Source organism: Leptonychotes weddellii, chromosome 2, assembly GCF_054177405.1.
Source record: "Leptonychotes weddellii isolate Sample4059 chromosome 2, ASM5417740v2, whole genome shotgun sequence".
Classification (NCBI taxonomy): domain Eukaryota; kingdom Metazoa; phylum Chordata; class Mammalia; order Carnivora; family Phocidae; genus Leptonychotes; species Leptonychotes weddellii.
In genome coordinates this window covers 24,814,719-24,835,506 of record NC_138370.1, presented here as the reverse complement: position 1 = coordinate 24,835,506, position 20,788 = coordinate 24,814,719, and the positions used below count along the sequence as shown (strand labels likewise).

General features: G+C 41.8%; 1 protein-coding gene across 2 annotated transcripts in view; it reads right to left on the bottom strand.

The window, feature by feature from the left end:
* Positions 1-20,788, bottom strand: part of NRG1 (neuregulin 1) — a 953,340-nt gene that overhangs the window by 190,001 nt on the left and 742,551 nt on the right. Inside the window, exon 1 of one of the 2 annotated variants that reach the window (XM_081808842.1) lies at positions 19,962-20,565. The exons of the other annotated variant lie outside the window; for it this stretch is intronic. Coding sequence (XP_081664968.1) covers positions 19,962-20,058 — 97 coding nt within the window. The 5' untranslated portion in view covers positions 20,059-20,565. Of the gene's footprint in view, positions 1-19,961; positions 20,566-20,788 lie in introns of those variants that run through there. 2 annotated transcript variants of the gene reach the window in all.

The window sequence follows — 20,788 nt, the reverse complement described above, 5'->3', positions numbered from 1 at the left end:
GGGCGGGGGTGATAAAGGACACATGAAGGTTTTAAGTCCCAGGCAAGGCAGAAGCTTTCAGGCCCAACTACAGAGACAATGGGTGGCCTTTATTCTGGGACCTTGGTCAAGTCACCTACTTTTCATCGTTCTTCTGGATACCATACCAGAAAGTTGTTTTTTGTGTGTGTGTGTGTTTTTAAAATCTGATCCTTGCAGGGCGCCTGGGTGGCTCAGTTGGTTAAGTGACTGCCTTCGGCTCAGGTCATGATCCTGGAGTCCCGGGATCGAGTCCCGCATCGGGCTCCCTGCTCGGCAGGGAGCCTGCTTTTCCCTCTGACCCTCCCCCCTCTCATGTGCTCTCTGTCTCTCTCATTCTCTCTGTCTCAAATAAATAAAATCTTTAAAAAAAAAAAAAAATCTGATCCTTGCATTGGCAAAGTCTTGCCCCTTCTCTTGTAAAATTGGTAATAACCATAGCAACTACATTCAGTGAGATTTATCCCTTGTTTGATTATATGTTGAGCCACATTAACCTTATTCCATTGAAATTTTCAGGACTGACCCACCGACCTTTTGGTTCATGAAGTCCATTCCTACCTCCACTTGAGGCATTTCTTTAGAGATTTCCTTAACTCAAAATTAACCAGATATAAGCTTGCTTGGCTCCTAAAGGTAAACAAAACCAGTCAATTCATCCTCAAAATGTTCCCTTCTGAAAATCCCTAACCTGAGTACTCTTCAGGTCAACACATCTCCTGGGAGGCATTAATATTGCCCTGAGGTTAATGACTTCTCTTCCCATTCTCTTGGAGGGAATGGAGAGTAAGTTTTTCAAAATAACCCTCTACTGCAAACAATTAAAAATGGTGAGTTAATTGTAATAAACATTATCTTCAAACAGCTTGACAAAATAGGGAACTTTCAGAACAAATTCTGAGGAAGATCTTGAATCCAGAAATACAAGCAAAATACCTGGACAATACAACCCCATTTTCTTTAAGAACATTTGTCCATCTTGAGGAAGTGAATGGCAGTCAAGGCCCCACGGCCTGCCCAAAGTGGAGAATCTTATGGTAGACCCTCTTCTTACTAACTGAGACTCCAAAGAGCTATACTTATAGAGAACTCCCCCCAAAATCTACCCCCCAATACCTACAACCCCTCCCCCACCCCGAGAACTAAGGGACATTATCTTGACGCTGAGTGAAGCTCAAGGGGAAAGCCGAATCTAAAGACAGGTTCTTGAAGACCACATAAGCAGAGTGACAGGCCTTGGAACTCAGGCCATGAACTTGGTAGGGTCCCAGGCATCCAGCAGGAACAGACACAAACCTTCTTAGCAAGTATGCATACTGTTTCATCCTATGCCTTGAGAAATACCATAGATCACTTTTCCTGAGCAAGAAAAGCACAGAGTTAGAGACAACCAAGCACAGAAAGGAACAAGGCATTGAGTGAGAACCAGTATATACTGAAATCCCCACACATAAATTATGAAACAAGTATGCTTACTCTGCTAAAAGAAATACATAACAAACTTGAAATTATCTTTAGGGACCAGGAAAATATAAAATGCAGCAGAGAAGATTTGAAAAGGGACCAAATCAAATAGCTAGAAATAAAACAAAAGAACTAAAATGAAAAGCTTCATGGACAGTCTTCATAGCAGTGTCCACAGCAGAAGGGACAGTAATGAAGCAGAAGACAGATGAGAAGAAACAACAGCAGAGGGAGACAAATGTTGGGAAGTCCGAGAAAGAGAGGAAAACAAAACTGGGTCATGAGTGGGAGAAGTTCCAACACACTTTTAAGTATAAAAGTGCCAGGAGGGAAGGAAGTGGGTAGAGGGCGTCCTTGAAAAGATATGGGTGAGGATGTCCCAGAATAAAGCAAATGCGTGGGTTCAGGAAGCCCAATGAATCCTGAGCAGGATAAAAACGAATCCATACCTAAGTACCTCATAGTGAAACTGGAAAAGAACAAAAGAGAGAGAGAGAACATCTTAAAAACATCCAGAGAAGAAAGCAGATTATCTTCAAAGGAGTGGCACTTAAAGTGACAACTAACTTCTCAGTGGTTCTTGATTGATTAAAGTACAGACAACTAGCTGCATCTTGGTTTCAGAGCAAACTGTATATTTTATCTAATACTATAATTGCATGCTGACCAAGACCTTTCTCTGAACTCTTTCTCAAGGTAATGGGAATAAAGAGGATGTAAATTTCTGAAAATAATTCTGAAACATTTGGCAGCTTTTAGCTTTATTATCCAATAATGTGGTAAAGCCACTGTACTAGAAATAATGGGTGCTTGGCTTATCAGTTTTGTCTGTGTTAAAATCTTCCCACCAATCAATTAAAATACCTTCCTGGAGCTGTGCCACAGAAAAAGAGAAGAATAAGTGGAATTGATTCTTTCCTGGTAATAAATGAAGCTCTAGATGATACACTTAAATGTATCTCGAGGCCACTGATGAAGCACCTGGTGCCTGCCTGCTATTTCTTCTTTTGAGTTAAGTTTTTGAGAAATAAAGTTCCTTCATGTACTTCTCAGATTTTTTACTTGTACTTTATATCTTATTGATAAAACTTTACTGAAGATTGTGAAATGGCAGAAAGTACTGCATGTCTCCATGCTTGGGCCTCAGTGATTTTGATGTTAAAAAGGCAATCAAAATGACTTACCATACAGGATCACAGTAACAATCACGGCAGCTTAATCCACTTCATTTAAAAAGCAGTCTGCTACTTTTCTAGTAAATACTTGCTTTATTAAGAGGAGAATAGATACACTTGGGAGTCTTAGTAATGGAAATTTTAAGAGGTATCCTTTCAATTAATAGCTTGATAAAAATTCTGGCTAACTACACAGAAAAAAAAACATGGTCTGATAAATTAACTTAGTATTATGATCTTTCTGTTAAGGTGATCAACAGGGTTAAAAGACACTTCTTGAGAATGTTAGTGTAGAATAGCATCTCTGGAAAATAGAGAGAGCCTGTAGCCTGTAGAAAGTAAAAGGAGTATCTTATATAGAAATCAGTAGTGGAGAAAAGCCAAAACTTAATTTGAAAAACATAAGCCACTGGAAAAAAAAGTATACAATTTTATAATTTTTTAAAGCAAATATGCCAAGAATTTCTCAAAAGCTGTGTCTAGTTTGGGGCGCCTGGGTGGCTCAGTCAGTTGAGCATCCGACTCTTGATTTTAGCTCAGATCATATCTCAGGGTTGGAGGCATTGAGCTGAGTAGGTCTCCATGCTCAGCAGGGAATGTGCTGGACATCCTCTCCCTCTGCCCCTCCCCATATGCCCATGCACACACGCTCTCTCTCAAATAAATAAATAAATTTTTTTTAAAAAAGGCTGTGTCTAGTTTTTTGTTTTTGTTTTTACTGCTTCACACACTTCAGGTCCTCAGTACATGTTAAATACCCTAACTATGTACCATATGCTTTTAAGGAACCACTGCATTAGGAGTATCTGAGATATCACATTCACAGCCAGCACCCAGTTTCAATTAAGAATTCATATTCTTATATGAATTATACTCATAGCTTCTGTACTAGCAATTAATATATTTATCATGTTCTATATTTTCCCTAAATAATCACATACCTAAACAAATCCCAGTGTTTGCCAGATAAATTAACCACATTACTAGCTGACCCATCAAAAATTCTATAGAAGATAAACTGTTGGCTACATAAAACCAATTTGTTACTTGCCTAGACCTTACAAGGCTATTATTTTTTCAAATACCTTAGGATTTCCGAAAAAGTATTCACTACTAAGTCCTCTGAGTAAAATCATACCAGGAGGTATGATTTTGTAGGACAGCCTTGTAGAGACCACTGACTTAATAAAATACAGACTTTGGTTTTCTTTCACACCTAAATTTTTTACACCTCATCTAAATCTACCTTCTTAATTATCAGACAAGGATACAAGCCCACCCTTTTTAAAGATTTTTGTTTATTTATTTATTTGACAGAAAGAGAGTGAGAGAGCACAAGCAGGGGGAGCTGCAGAGGCAGAGGGAGAAGCAGACTCCCCGAGGAGCAGGGAGCCCAACGTGGGGCTCGATTCCAGGACCCTGGGATCATGACCTGAGCCGAAAGGCCCAGCCATTTTAAATGATGTCCCCAACCATGTGAACTTAGTGCTCCCTTCTCCACGGCCGGCCTGCCTGCCTGAACAGTGCCCTTTCCATGCGAGCATACTGGTACTCCTCCACCGTAGCTCCTGCCTCCCTCTTCCTCTCAGGAGGTGAATGCTTACTATACAGTGTTAGAGGCTGGAACACACACACAAGGAAGCCAGGCTCTCACCTCCAGTGCTCCTAGCTCTGGCCCAGGGGTACTTCCTAGTTACAACCCAGAAGAGCCTTTCAATCCATCACTGGCTGGGAATCAGCAGATGTCTGACCTCCCAGTTCCTGGGAGAGGTTCCGGATGAACTCTTTGGTCCCTTTCTCCACTTGATCTTCACCAAAAGGCGAAGCTACTATTTAAGTCCCTCATTAAAGGGAGACTATGAATCAGCAAACTGTGAGTTTCTACCAGCCTCAAAGGCCCAAGGCAGAGCTCCTCCCTGCTGCAACCTGTAGAGTATCATTTTTCGTGAGGCTCTGGCTTGATGACAGTTCCCAGTAACTCTGAGGACACTACGTGAGGCCCAGGTGAAAAACACAAGGTGTTAGGTCTTTGGGACCTTCCTTTCTTTTAGAGGGCTGCCCAAATCCTACAGATAAAGGTCGGGACTAAATACCAATCCTCTAAGAGGGAAACAGTAGCAAGTACATCTCTCATTCCTCCTCCTTCCCTCCGCCCCTCCAAACAAGTTAAATAAATAAATATAAACAAACCTCCTAATGCAAATTGAACTGCCACTCTGGAAACTGAATAATGGACCAAGAGACCTTTGACCCCTAGGTCTCTGGGTCAAAGATAATTCAGGTTGTTAGTGATGTCACTGTGATCAGCGGTCAGTGGCTCACAGATGCAAGTGAGGGACTCGGTCTCAGAGCAACTGTCAAGACACAGGTGTTCCCAACTCTTTTTTGCACGTAGATCATTTCCACAAAGAGTATCCAGAGGGCCCACAGAGATCCTTCCTGTTGTTAGGACCTCTTGGATTAAGATGTCCGAGCTAGCAAAGTTCCAGAGCACTGAGACAGCTCACATCCATACCCCCGCCCCAACACACACACACACAAAGACCCATCACCCTCCTCTTCCTTATTATGACATTAGGACTACTTACTTTACTGGTCATCTTGTCAGTCAATATTTATTGAACCCACTTGGGTATAAGTTACCGTAACAAGGAATAGATATAAAGGTTTGGCTGATTTACATTTACTGCAACCCTCAAAATAATTAAAATCATACCAGTGATGTACCCCAAGCTGCTATGTGATGGCACTGAAATATGTCTTTCTTTTCCAGAAGCATAATCACACCCAAAGCACTATAAAAGTGAGGTCGAATTCACATCCAGGGCCAATTTTAGACTTGAAAGTATGGCATCCTAGTCATTGAAATGGCTACCCTGAAGTCGGGATGCCCAGGTTCTAATGCTAGGAATTGAGTCTCCTGTTGCACCCTGTGGTTTTTCTCATCTAAAAAGATGTGAGTCAAGCAGATGACCTCTAGAATAACCTTTTCAGTTCTAATATTCGATGATTTTTCCCAGGACTAATTTAGTCATATTTAAGATTTGACTGTTTAGGCAGTACTAATATTGTTGAAGATTATTTTCATTGTTTACCAGGAGCAATGGTTACTTATTTACATAGCAAACTCTTAACAGAGCAAGCATTATGTTCCAGGCAATAGTCTGCGTATTTACAAATATTAGCTCCTGAAACGGCATCAGCTTACTTAATTTCTTCATTGCCTGTATGTACTTAAAAGATAACAAAAACATTTTAGCATAGCAAGAACTGTAGACTGAACAAACCTCTAATTTCTATTCGTGAGTATGAATAATTTAAGTACTGATTATTACTGACTGAGAGCTTTAAAATAAATTGTGCAAATTTAAACCAGGAAAATAATGAATGGTCAATTTAGGAACAAATCCATGAATAACTAATACTGTTGATTTGCACTCATACTTTCTTCTTGACTGATAGGAACATAATAACTAAACTGCTATCCATAAACGCCCTCCACTCATTGTTTTAGGCAAATTAGCAATATGGCTCATTCATTCAATCACTGTATAAATTTTTTTTTAAAGATTTTATTTATTCATTTGAGACACAGAGAGAGAGAGAGAGAGAGTGCATGAACAGGGGGAGAGGCAAAGGCAGAGGGAGAAGCAGGCTCCCCACCGAGCCAGGAGCCGGACATGGGGCTCGATCCCAACACCCTGGGATCATGACCTGAGCCGAAGGCAGATGCTTAATGACTGAGCCATGAATTATACAATTCACTGTATAAATTCTTGAGAGCAATGACTATGCTCCCAGCACTGTGCTGATCCATGGTGATATGATAATGCACAAGACAGGCGTGACTTTATGGGGTTTATGGTCTAAAGATGTGAAATGCTAAAATGTGCATCTATGACCACTCAATTAAAAATCTCTGGATGGAAACAGTGCTTTGTTTTCTAAAAATTAAAACATATGAATAACAAAATAAAATGCTCAAAATAGAATTGAGATTGCTTTGACCTCTGTCCTGCAAGCAAACATAAATAAAATATTCAAAGATAATAAAATATTCAGAGAGATAAAATATTCAAAGCATATTTACTATATTATAGAAAATAAGGTGACAGAATGTAGAAAGTTCTCTATTTATTTACACACATTTGTTAATGTCCTTACAGTTTAATGGCTCTGCATTAACTCCTGAAATATAAATACAGGACTAATAATCATAAAAGCAAGTTAGAAAGTAAACCTATCTGATCATTTAAAAGATAGTTCTAGGGGGGCCTGGGTGGGTCAGTAGTTTATGTGTCTGCCTTTGGCTCAGGTCATGATCCCAGGGTCCCGGGATCGAGCCCTGTGTCGGGCTCTCTGCTCCGCGGGGAGCCTGCTTCTCCCTCTGCTGCTCCCCCTGCTTGTGCTCTCTGTCAAATAAATAAATAAATAAATAAATAAATAAATAAATAAATAAATAAAAATAAAAGATAGTTCTAGTAAATTTTAAGTATAATTATTTCATACCTTTTGAAAGTAATTAAAAAGAAAGTCTATACCCATAGAAAGCACAGAACCACATATTTAGGCAAATTTAGAACTTAGAACCTTGGGTATGTAGATCTATATGCATATTTCCCATTTCTTATTTCTTTGGGTGACCAGAAATAGCGTGACTTTCTTCCATGAAACCACCATCATTACTTAAAGAAGAGGCTTTTAGTTACAAATGTACCACGAAACAAGACAATTCTAAGGATGTCCATTATTCGCTTAATTTTTCCAGGGAGTTATCAACAAAGGACTGCTGTATTCATCACCCAGAACTAGATGCTTATAAGTTCTGAACAGGAAATAATTTTCCCCCTATTTTTACAGGGAGTTGATACACTAATATGAGCAAAACACTGTGACTCTTCCAAAGAGTTATTTCTAAGTTAATGTGAGAATTGTACCACCACCAGTGATGGATAAATGGTTCTCCTGATGCAGTTGTACTTATCTTGCTCAAGAGCAGCGACATTATTCAGGAACTGTGCCATCCAGCTGCTGAGAAGTTTCACAGAAACAAATCCCTGAACGGCATCTGTGTTAAGGTCAGCAGTAACTTTGTAAAATCACGTAGCTAAAATGACAAAAAGGGCATTCGGATCTCCTGCGGCTGCCTCTGTCATGGAATCCCCTGGTGGCAGACAGCAGAGGCACCTTGACGTCCCCCCAAGAGGCATGTCCAGAAGCATGTCCCTGTGAGACAGTTGCGTCTCCCGCTCTGGCTCCCGGGAGCTTTACTCCCATACGGTGCACTCGGGGCAAAGCAGCAAGATGGCCGCGTCCTGCCTCTTCATCACAATTTCAAAAGGTAGAATGAAGTAAACCTCACCTTCAGTGGAGGGTGGAGGGAGGCACTGAAGCATGTCTTTACCTTACAGAGTGTGAACGCGGTCACCAAAATCGGATGTGAAAAGCTTTCACCAAAGCTTTCACTGAGCTTTTAAAGTTTTGTGAGTATTTATTCTGTATTCAGTGCAATATTGTAAGGGGTGACATTTTTTTTCCACCGTGCATGGTCCAATTTAGAGGCCCTCTTGGTAGAAGGAGTCTTGTGTACATTTGTTGTGAGAGGAGAATAAATCCATAGAGGTCTTGGGGACTATACTCTGTATATTGTTAATTCCTGGGGAAAGATAATAAATGGTCTTTGTCTTCTCTGCCTCTGTGAAGTGGACCCCAGTCCTTTTCGATGGGGTGTGAATAAAGTACACAACATTTAAAATTCTAATGTTGCTTTCCAGATATCCAAAATATAAAATAACTATTTCTACTGACGTTTTCCCTTCCTGTCAGGTTACGGGCAACTGAGAACACACAATACAGTCAACATGTAAAAAATAACAAAAACAAAACACAACCCTTCAGACATACGTCTCCCATTTCTATTCAATTTAATATATGGAAAATTATGTATTTCATTTTCCATTCAACCCAGTATTCAAATAATTGGTTTTCTCTTGACAAACCCACTAGCTCATTTCCATAATTTGTGTATATATCTCTTACCCAAAATGGATAATGCATGAGCTGTTCCCCCCACCATCACCCCCCAGGGAAGATTCCAAGTATATAGCAAGGTGACCTCACTAAAACAAATTATAATCACAATCTATTTTCTGTATTTGAACTAATCCTTCTGAGACAATATACCAGCCTTCAGTATTTTTCTCAGAAAGAGATGACAACTATTTTCAATATTACTGCTATTATAACTGTTTATAAAAATCTACCATTTCATGGGCTTCACAGCAGGCTCCCTGTTTTTATTTATTTAAAAATAACTTAAAGTGGAGAATATAGAGAACACTATAATTTTAAAGAATGAAATACTATGCTTAACACAAATACTGTCACTCTGTTGGCAGAGAGGACCAAAAATACCAGAAGAATGTAAAAGCAGGTTTGATACATATACAAATAATGTCAACTTAATATACAAATGAAAAATTTTGTAAGACAATGAACTTAGTATACCTTACAACACAATGTGCTCCAGTTAAATCAATTTATCAATCAATCACTACAATTATCTATCCCTTAGCTCAGGAAACACAAGAGTTAATAAACATATATAGAAAAATGATTCTCACTCATTTATCCTTTAAGTATTCATTTGAAAAGTACTCTATTAGGCATTATGTGCAATTCAAGTGACCCTTGACCATCAAGACATAGAAGATAAGGAATGGAAATGTCACATCTAAAGAACTAATTGTCATATATTTTAAAAGAGTAAGGGTGTGTGTCTATTATTTAAAATACAAGTGCCCATAACCTATTATTGCACCAATCCATTAAAATATCACTGCTAGTGTTCCTCTATTCTCCAAAAATGGGTTTATCTACAGGTCAAAGTTCAAGTTAAACCTCACGTTAAGGGGCGCCTGGGTGGCTCAGTTGGTTAAGCAACTGCCTTCGGCTCAGGTCATGAACCTGGAGTCCCTGGATCGAGTCCCGCATCGGGCTCCCTGCTCAGCAGGGAGTCTGCTTCTCCCTCTGACCCTCCCGACCCTCCCCCCTCTCATGCTCTCTCTCAGTCTCTCTCTCAAATAAATAAATAAAATCTTTAAAATAAATAAATAAATAAACCTCACGTTAAGATATCTGCTCATCTTTTTATGAATGTGTTACGTATTTGGTATCTAACTCTCACCAATGGTCCAAAGCTATAGAATCTATGCCAAGTAAGTATTTGATATGTACTATCAACAACATGATAACTATTTACAAGAGCCTCTGTGTATAAGACCCCGTGAAAGGGGTGCCTGGGTGGCTCAGTTGGTTAAGCGACTGCCTTCGGCTCAGGTCATGATCCTGGAGTCCCGGGATCGAGTCCCGCATCAAGTCCCGCATCGGGCTCCCTGCTCGGCGGGGAGTCTGCTTCTCCCTCTGACCCTCCTCCCTCTCATGCTCTCTCTCACTCTCTCTCAAATAAATAAATAAAATCTTTAAAAAAAAAAAAAACCCATGAAAAGATGTACAGCATGTATTTGTAAAGTTGTCTTCTGAAGAAGGGCTTAAAATTCTGACAACATTGATACAGACATACAAACAAGAAGATACCAGCAGATGAACAAACACGGAAAAAATACTTAGATTTTATTAATACTCAAACCCAGTAAATCATTTAGTCCTTACTCGACCCCCAGCACAATCCCAAACACTACTCCTCAGAACAACCACATGAATTACATACAATTTTCCACACTGTATACACATGGAAAGTAAGGCTTAAAAGCTTCAGTCACTGTCCGGGTTACACAAAGGGGAGGCTGGAACAGTCTGGGCTCACATCTGCACAATGAGAGCACAGACCACAGCGCTCCTTCAACCATGCTCTGATGGAACCGAAGCAGCCCCTCTCCACCACAGGAGGAAGGCAGCACTCACAAAGCCAGGCCAGTATTCAGGTGTCCCAGAAACATCTGCTTGGTGCTGCTCAAATTCTCCTGCTGCTATGTTCTGAACTGCACTATATTTGTATGTAGGAATTCTCACCTGGCCTGCTAGTTAGGTCTCTTTTTAATGGTCACACTCAGAAAAAGGGATTTTTACTTTTGAGGTGAATTAGCCAGATAATTTTTGGAGAACGCAAAATGCTGCTCAGTTCCAGAGTGCTGCCGAAAGGCAGGATATTGTTTGGTTTACGGAAGGCTGGATCGGAGGGGCAGGAGTGGGGCCACACCCAGGAGGGCTGGGCCCCAGGTGTATCCTTTTTAGCGGGATTTTGTTTCATCCCATTCCCTGTGGAATATATAGGTGCAGCTTCAAAATGCCATTCCTACTTTGTATATCCTTCACTCTAGTGGGTTTGGAGAGAAGATACAGAATCATCAAAATGATGACTTAAAATGTTCATTTGGGTTTCACTTAAATGCTGGTTACATAGGTCCATGTTTTAGGCTCAGGTCAACCCTAACTGAAATTACAAATGGGTATGACATTGGCCCCCATCCAAAAAAATCTTATTACTATATATCTGTATATTGCATGAATATACAACACAAACACAAAACAACCCTTTCATTTAAAAATCCATAACCTTTAATACAGTATAAACTCATAACTGGAAAGTGCATTTTCCAAGTATGAGAGGGAAGGGAGGGAAAAGGGAAGGTCCAAAAAAAAGCAACCTTTTTCATATACTAAAACCATGTTAAGCATAATACAAATGTTCACATTGTAGGCGCAAAACTACAGTGTGCTGTGTCCAAAATGACTTCCCTTATCTTCAAGCCGACTTTACATCAACTACTATTAGAGAAAGTTACGAATCCTCTTCTCTAAGTGTCCTTCCGATAGGACAGAAAGTCTGAGGAATAAGCTGCAGAGAGGGGAGAAGAGACAAGTTCAAGGACAACCAGAAACCCTTCTAAGTCCTGATAAACTTTAGAAAGAACATTCGATTCACAAAACACGTATTTCTAAACATTAAATAGCAACACATACATTTATCTCCATAGAAGAAAGCTCTCTTCTCATGAACATTTGTTTTCCTTTAAATATTTGCTGACTATCTCCTTCACTTCTTTTCTTCTTTGATTTTTGGATGCATTTCTTATCAGCTCACATATAAGTGTGATTTCCTAATATGTATCAATGAAAATTCCTAAATAAATGACCTACTACACAGCTAAAAAATAGACTTTAAGTTATAAAACCTTAGGGCATTAATAGAGAAATGTTTCTATGTATAATTAATATTCAAACTTTTTATGTAAGGTTGAATTCTATGTTTTGAAAAAACCACAAAATGCGTAGGAATTTCAAGTTTCAATTCTGGAGTCCTTAAATTTAAGACATTCGGTATGCAAAACATTTCACTATATTTGTAAGATTTATGTGTTCTGGAAAAAAAAAATCATTCCAAATTGGAATTTAGACATTTCCTTTTAAAGATTGGTTTTAGATTCAGGACGGAATAGCTAAAGAGCTGCCATAACCTTTAAAACTGCAATTTGTCTCTACAACTATGCCGTTATATATAACAACAGATGACTTACAGTCACAAACACAAATATACACACTTTTAAAAAACCAGCTTTCTCTAAATTTAACCTTACTTATAAAGCAATATAGGCCATTCATAATGAGATGCATTTTCACTTAACAATAAAATTCAGTTATTTAAAATACTAGAAAAATCGTGTTGCTCTAGTACTATGAAGCTGAACAAAGATTTTGTTGTCATATTATCTCATAAAATAAAGCCAGGATTATTCGCCACTCACTAATATTTCCTTCTCACATCTCTGTAATCTCTGTAGAAATAGGGCGGGTAAGAGAAAGCAAGATAACGGTTTTCTAACAGGTCAAATAAAAGTTCTATGTCGTAGTAGAAACGCGCTACTCTCTCTCCAAGGGGAAATGCTAGTTGCCCTGATACTCTGACTTTATGCCAAATTCGTTTCATATGGATATCCTATGACCTGATCTATTTATTGGAGAAAAATGCCACTGGTTCAATGATTTCCTAGCCCAGATTCCTTTGTATATGACTTTTAACCTCTTTTAATTACCAAAACTTATAAGAATTCTTTCAAAGTTGTCTCTACTATGTTATTTAAAATAACACATAAAGCATAAAGCCAAACTACTAAAAGAGAATCCAAATACTAAACTATATAATCAGTCATGTATGACCTACAAAATTGACAATTTCATATGGTTCAACCTAATAAAACATTCCCTGACTCTCACATCACTGAAACTTAAACTCGGCAGCTGCCCAAGGAGCCAGCTGCCTGCCTGTTGAAGCTGTGGAATGAAAGGTTTGGGACACAGTGGCAGAGCAAAGGCTACTTCCCATTAGTAATACCTTTTTTTTGTTTAAAGAGAGAGTGCACGCACGTGGGGAGGGAGAGGGAGAGAGAATCTTAAGCAGGCTCCATGCCCAGCACGGAGCCCAACACAGGACTCGATCTCATGACCCTGAGATCATGACCTGAGCCAAAATCAAGAGTCGGCCACTTAACCAACTAAACCACCCAGGTGCCCCAGTAATACCTTTCTTGTCTAAGAAACACCATGAACAACACTACACTTCAAAAGGGCAAGGGAGTAACATAATGGGAGCAGCTCCTGGTTGAAGATGACACGTGCTGGGTGGGATCAATCGTGAGCAAGTAACAGGGACTAGGTGACGATTTTACAACATTAGCCCATGATCCAACGGATTTAATCTTTCATACCTATTTTCAAAAATGTGTACCTCAATTGAAGAAGGCTTCTTAAATAATTTTAGCTAGGAGCTGAGGAAAGAGTGTGAAGAAATGAAAGCAAATGTGTTAGTAAAAATCCTTTGTTCAATTTGGTGCTTTCATGTATCATTTTTCCAATGCCAAAGGGAACGTTTTGCTTTTTTTTTTTAAGATCTTATTTATTGAGAGAGTGAGAGAGAGAGAAAGATCACGAGGAGGGGGGAAGGGTAGAGGGAGAAGCAGACTCCCCGCTGAGCAGGGGGCCTGATGCCAGACTGAATCCCAGGACCCTGGGATCATGACCTGAGCCAAAGGCAGATGCCTACATAGGAAACCTTTTTAAATATGACTAAATCGCTTTGAGGTCTCTGAACTTACTCAAAAGGAATTGCTGTAAGGGGCAACTGAAAGGTGCTTGTGAGATGCTAGGTTCTCTGAGGAAAAAGTGCTGGTGAAAGTTAATTTCACAGACATCCCCCTGCAAGTGACAACGGCATTGTCACCATCAGAAGGATGCATCAGAATGTTCCCATTCAGAGTTCCTAGTGAATTCAGGCTATTTGGTCTCGCTGGAAAACGAACGCCAGTTGAGGCAGCTAACTCTGATGAAATAAATCAGGGCCCTCCCTCTTCCCCACAGATTGCCCAGAATATCAAAGTAACTTAAGAAAAGCAAAAAGGAGTCATTCTTTGGGGACTAGCAGTGTGATGCTCCTGGAGCACCCTCTGGAGGCCACAGAAAAGTGACACCGATAAAAGACACTGAAAGAAGAAAATTCTGGTCGCCGTTGGCTTTCCAGGGGCCACAGCCCACAGATCTCACTTGAGCTGGACTCGAAAATGTATGTGTTCAATCTTAATCAAGGTGATATAAGATGCATGCATAATTTAATTTCTAGTTTGAATAATGCAAAAGACATACAAGACGTAAGCACATTCACCACATTCTCGAACAATTGTGTCTTCGTTTTAAAAAAGAAAAAAAATGTGCTGATTCGTGTATTTTCAGCCTACATTCTGAATTCTTTCAGGAATTTATTGCAGAGGCATCTTTTAATAGAAGAGCGGAATGTGGAAATACAACATTTTCTTTAACAAAGTACGCAAGGTTATCCAGGGTCCTAATACTCATCAAACTTCTCAGAGTAGCCAGCTTTACCTTATTAAAACTGAGAACAAATTAAGCTGTCTTGTTTTTTTTTTCTAACACCTTACTTTTTCTAAAGCAACAAACACTGACATCTATTGGCATCTTGGTAGCTCACTTTTTAAAGAATCTATTAAAACTCCTACAAGGACACATGCCCAGGATTACGATTAAGATGTGTAGGATTAGGATGGATCCAAAACATCACTTGTGCTTCTGGAGAAATTCCACTTTTATGTACCTTATAGCATATTTTCCTCTGGTTAAAATAAATCAGTTTTTAGGCCAATACTACCTGATTTAATTTTTTTTTTTTTTGTATTTTCTGTTTATGAAGGGGAAAGCCCTAGGGTTAACTAAAATATGAGAAGTCCATTCACTTGTCTCTTTGAGCAAATAAAATCACTCACCCCAACTACTGACATTCAGTTTGTTTTCTTCTGTCCTAACAGAATGTGCTAAACTATCAGGGCTTTGTTAATGCCAAATTTAACTTGTTACTTCGAGAATGTTAATAAAATACGGATTTGGGAAGCATCACACTCCTGGAACTTGAAACACTACATACAGCTCTTCTGGTGAGGAGGGGAGAAAACAAATAGTGAGGAGTATGGATTTCCTATGTTCCTTATTTATTTATATTTAGAAACACCTGCATTCAATTCTGGGATCTTCGCTAGCAATACACTGTTACATTTGATAAAAAGATAACAAAGAAAATGTTCATACACACTCTCCTTTTCAATTGCTACAATTTGTACTAGTCCCCAAAGATTATGCATTCTATATAATAAAGTGAGGTCTGAGCGTCAACTTTTAAGTGTTGCCAGAAAAGGAGTCATGTTTCAAAATCTTCTCATAGCTTGAAACCTCAACGTTTTTCTGCCAGAGATAAAATTATGTTGCACCTCACTCTACTTTCAATATTTAGACTGAATTCAGGACCGTTTTCATCATACATATGTGCAGTTATCGTATTTGACATATTTATCCCCTTTTCTCTATATTTACAGGGAGTAGATATTAATATTTATACTCACTCTAATCTAAAGCTGGTTTGGAATTATTTTTTTACCATAAAAGGTAAATTTTGAAAATGATGTCAAATACCTTTGCAAAAACACAGACAATTTGCTTCTGAAGTAATTTTATAAGCAGAGCGAACATTTATTGGGCACTTACTAAGTGTTGGTCACTGTTTAGTGTTTCCATGGATCATCTCACTTAAGCCTCATAATAACTTCATGATAGTAATAATATTATTATGCAATTTTTACAAATAAGGAAATTTAGGCATAGAGAGATTAAGTAACTTTCTCATAAAACCATTAAGGAATGGTAGCGCTAGGATTTAAACCCAGGCAATCTGGCTTACAGAGCTAAGAACTAGGCATCCCGCTCCTTGCTGTCCGACAGCAAGGCATTTTTGCACTTCCTAAAGAACAAGTGACAAAATACACAAAGTATCTCTTACCCTGCCTGGAACATGCTATGATATTCAATAAATATTAGCTCCCTTATTAAAAAATATAAAAGCATCCATAGAGTGCCTGGCATGTATAAGGTATTCCCTATTCTCATACTCGTTCAATGTTTTCTGGTTATTTATATATATTTATTTTTCTTCTCATTCTTCCATCAGTTATTACTTTATCATTCCGTAGGTATGAGAATAGAATCCCAAGTTTCTCCCACTCTTTCTGCTTCAAAATAATTCTTCAAAAGAAATCCTATTGCATCCTATGAATAAGATCTAATGTTTTGAATAGTTACAGAAGGTAAGTGGCCAGAAGTAACCAGGTTGAAACAGATCACTGGACATTCCTCCTGCTCTGTAAACACACGATGCCCTGTTAGTGACAGCACACTTTACATCCAAGAATGTTTACAAGCACTTCAGTCTGGGAAGCCACTTAAAGAAACAGGTGGGTGATGTCATCCAGAGAGCACACGGACCATTGCTCCCCATTTGGTATACTAAGTTTCACCTGTAGTCACAAATGCCCCTTCTACCACAATTGAAGACCCAATAGTTCTAGAACGCAGCTTAGGTTGATAATGAATTTGTTCCAGGTTATTTTTTTTTTAAAAAGGAGGGGGAGAAAAAAAATCCTTTGTGGTGTTTTATGGAAGAAAAACATACCAGCAAATGGAAATTCATAAAGGAAGTTCAGAGCCAAAGACCAAAGCAAACAAAACAAAACAAAAACTCTGGTTTTCTAACTGGGGCTTCGGTAGGAAGTTTGCTGAGCTAAGTCAATTAGAATAGGGTGGATAGGGCGCCTGGGTGGCTCAGATGGTTAAGCGTCTGCCTTCGGCTCAGGTCATGATCTCAGGGTCCTGGGATCGAGTCCCACATCGGGCTCTCTGCTCCTTGGGAGCCTGCTTCTCCCTCTGCCTCTCTCTCTCTGTCTCTCATGAATAAATAAATAAAATCTTTAAAAAAAAAAAAAAAGAATAGGGTGGATATGGGAGGTCTAGAATCTAGGAAGCCCAGGATATCACAGGGCCTCTGGTACTACATGGATCCGTGTTACAAAGCCCAGGATTTGCTGAGGTTGCTTATTTTGAGCAAAGAAGAGGAACCAATGAGCCCAAGGGCTTGGGACCTATCAGAGCCATTATTATGGAGTAGATAATTCTGTTGAACATCTGTAACCCCAATAGTGTGCAATTCAATATTCACCTAATTGTATAAAAATGCGGATGCCATGAAACATAGCCATGTATGTATCACATATCAGTCACACATGTCATATGAAAGTTAAAGAAGCCTTTTTCCCCTGAAAAGTTCCCTCCAACAGATGTGTTTATGCCTCTGCATATAATAGAGCGCACAGCAGGGCCGAGAGGCTGTTATCTCAGCATTATATCTCCCCTGACTGTCGTGAAGTAATGTTGTAACGTCCAAAGAGAGGCTGGCTGGTTGCAAGTGCATCAGCCAGCACATGCAGTTTCAGTGGCTGCTTTACGCAAGGGGTGAAACGTGGGAGCGCAGGGCACGACCACAGGAGCTCTTGAACAGATGGGGGAGCTCCTGGGTCCTCATCGGGGCTGGTATGTCAAGTGGCAACACTACAGTCATGGTACCAGCAGTCATTCTTTGGAGGACGCCTGAGAACTTGAGTGCAAAGACAGTTGAAAAAAGGGTGCGAGTTTTTCCCACAAGCCACCACGGCTATCAGTTACTTATTCCCCTCAGATAAGGACAAGTACACCGGCCCTCACCATTATAAGGAAAATGACAAGGAGAGAAACACTGATTTCAAAGTAATACTATTGGTGCTTTTACACAGGGCTGGTTTCGAGTTGACCACTCTTTTCAAATCAAATGAAGAATCAATATTCTTAAGTGGTTTATATGATTTATAGGACTTTTTACCTCCTCCAAGGTGCCCTGGAAGAGGTAAAAGGTTCCTCCCCAAAGATGAGGACTACCTGACGGAAAAGGGAGATAAATATACTAAAAACAAACCTAGAGCCAAGTTCACCTCAATTTTCCAGGAAGATCGTAAAGAGAACGTCACTTAAAGATGCCAATCTATCTGGTATAGAGGAAATCACAACTGTGGACTAGAACGCAGAATGAGAGTCACTGAGGAAGCTCTTGAACTCAGTGTCAAAGGAGAACATTAGGTTGTCAACCTCGTAGATAAGATCTGCAGGACACAGAAATGCCTGCTTGCTCTTAAATCTACCTGCTTATCTGAAATGTCTATGCTAAGGCCCTGCTGCTATAAACCCTTGACAAAACGCAAACCTGTTACCTAAAAAGGATGCCACTTCAAACCAATGCCCCTCCTTAATTCATCAGACCACCTACAGAGGACCACAGAAACTTCTGAAGGCAGAGTTCATGGGCAGGACAGGGGAACACCTAAAGGTCCCTACAAATAACTCTACAACTTTACAGTTTGGGTTCCGTCCAAGGTCTCTTTAATTTACCACGATGACTTTTGAAAGGACAGCAGATAAAGTCACTTACAGAGGTTGCTAATTCGGCTCCCCATTTCATACCTTGTCTCCAAACACAGGGTAAAAGTAAAGACAATCTCAATATGCCCTCCTGAAGTAAATAAGGTGAATCTGATCAGCAGTATCTTATTATACAAGCATGCACAGGAATGGTCAGTGGCCAAACAATTACTCTTTGTTCAATTTCTGTTTTGCTCAAAACCTGTGGAAGGTCCCTGCCAGTAAGTCAGGTTCTGAAATGCTATCAGTGATGCCAATAAGAGGACTAAGCAAATCTTGTTTTCTTCCTACAAGGAACAAATTTTTCTGCTTATCTTCTCAGCCACAGTATTACCAAGCGCTAGAGCCAGTGAATTAAATTTTCAGAAGTGCTTTATAAAATGTGTTGGGGGATGCTTTAAGTGACTTAAGGGATCTGGATCAATTAACAATTGGGAATTGCAGAGACAGGGGGAAAAAAAAGCCCTTACACGTCACCCTCTCCTCTCCTTTTTTAAGCATCTTCTTCACTCACTCATAAGCAAGTATTTATTCGGGATGCTTGCTCTATTCAAGACAATATCTAAAGGATCAGCTCTTCTTAGGGAAATCTAAGGTGAAACTGTCAGTCACATCCGTGTTCTGATTTTAAATACAAGATTTGTCTCTAGAAAGCCTCCATTGCCATTTCATTCTGTTATATAACCAGTAAGCAACTGGGTTCAAAATTTTAGATGAACTTTGCTTTTCGGAACCTCTTGGGAACATAAATTAACCACATTTATCAAGGAGGTCCTGAAAAACAGAACTGCTAAATTTAAAGTTTGAGAACTCATTTGGAGCCGACCTGGTTCCTGGCACTGGGCTAGATTTTATCTGCTTCGCTGACCTCTAGGAATCCCGCTCAACTGATCCGAGGTCCAATATCTCAGGGCTGAATTAGGGTGAACGTACGCACACACCGCGACCCTGCACACCGCTCGCCCCAAGCCCCGCCGCGCACCCGCTCCCGGGGCCTCTCTCGACCACCCGGCTCTTCCAAACGGGGCACGCCAAGTGGAGACCCGTTCCCGCTTTTCTCGCTAGAGGGCAGACGGGGCCCGTGCAAAGCCCTCCTGGCGCCGAAGGAACGCGCACCCAACCTCGGCTCCCGCACTCCGGACCGGCTCCCGGGCTGGGCTCAGCTGCGGGGTTCTAGGAAAAGGCCAAGCCAGGGAGCGCTACGCGACCTGGACGCTCGGAGGGCGTGGGGCGCGCCTGCCGCCCCCAACCCTACGCGCGGGGTGCGGGCACCCGGGTGGGGCTGGGCGCCCAGGTGAGGTGCGGCCCCACCGAGGGCGAGAATCTCCCGGCTCGGCGGACGCCCGGGAGCAGCGCCAGGCGCCACGAGCGTAGGGCGCGGGCGGACGAGGGAGAGGCGACCGCAGAGGAGGAGGAGGATCGTGGAGCCGGGCCGCGCTGCGCACTCACCTGGGCTCGGGCCGCCCGCCGGGAGCGCGGGCTTCTTGCCGGAGCCTCGGTCCTTCTTGCCCTTCCCCTTGCCTCTGCCTTCTTTGCGCTCGGACATCTCGCCCGAGAAATGCACGCTCTACGCGGACCGCTCCTGGCGAAGGCGACGCGCCACAAGTTTGGTCCGAGGGCTTGGATCGGGTTTGGGAAAAGTTTGTCCCTCGAGGGGGAGAGCGCGCGGCCGAGCTGCGGCACTGGCGCGGCGCGGGGGCGTCTCCTGTCGCCTGTGGGGAGCGGCGCGGACGCGGCGTGCGGTCTGGGCCACCTGGGGCTGGCGGTCGCTCCTTCAGCCGGTCGCCCTCGCTCTCGGGGCTGCTCCTGTCGCCCAGGGAAGTCCTCGGTTCCCGCCGCGCTGGGTCCCGCCGCTGTCGGCTCCGGTGGTGGCGTCCGCCCGGCGCGCTCGCAGCCCGAGGAGGGAGAGACGTTCACCGTCCTGCCGGCGCTCCCATCGCCCAGGCAGCCGCCGCCGCTCAGCTCCTGCCCTCCGCGCGAGCCCGGAGTTCCGACAAGTTTTGGGGAACTCCTCGCCGGCTCTTTTTCAATTGCCCCACAGCCACCCACCCCCCGCCCGCAGGTTGGAGACTGGCGCCTCCTTCTCCCCCTCCCCTTGCCTCGCCCCCTCCCTCTTCCCCACCACACCCCCACCCCGAGGCGCGGACACGCCACCGGGAGGAGCCTGGGCTCGGCGCTCCCGGGCGCAGCCCCTTTCCCTCCCCGAGCCTGGCCGGGCGGGGGGCGGCGGCGCGCGGAGCGGCTGCCGGGAACCCCCGACAGGGGTCGCTGGAAGC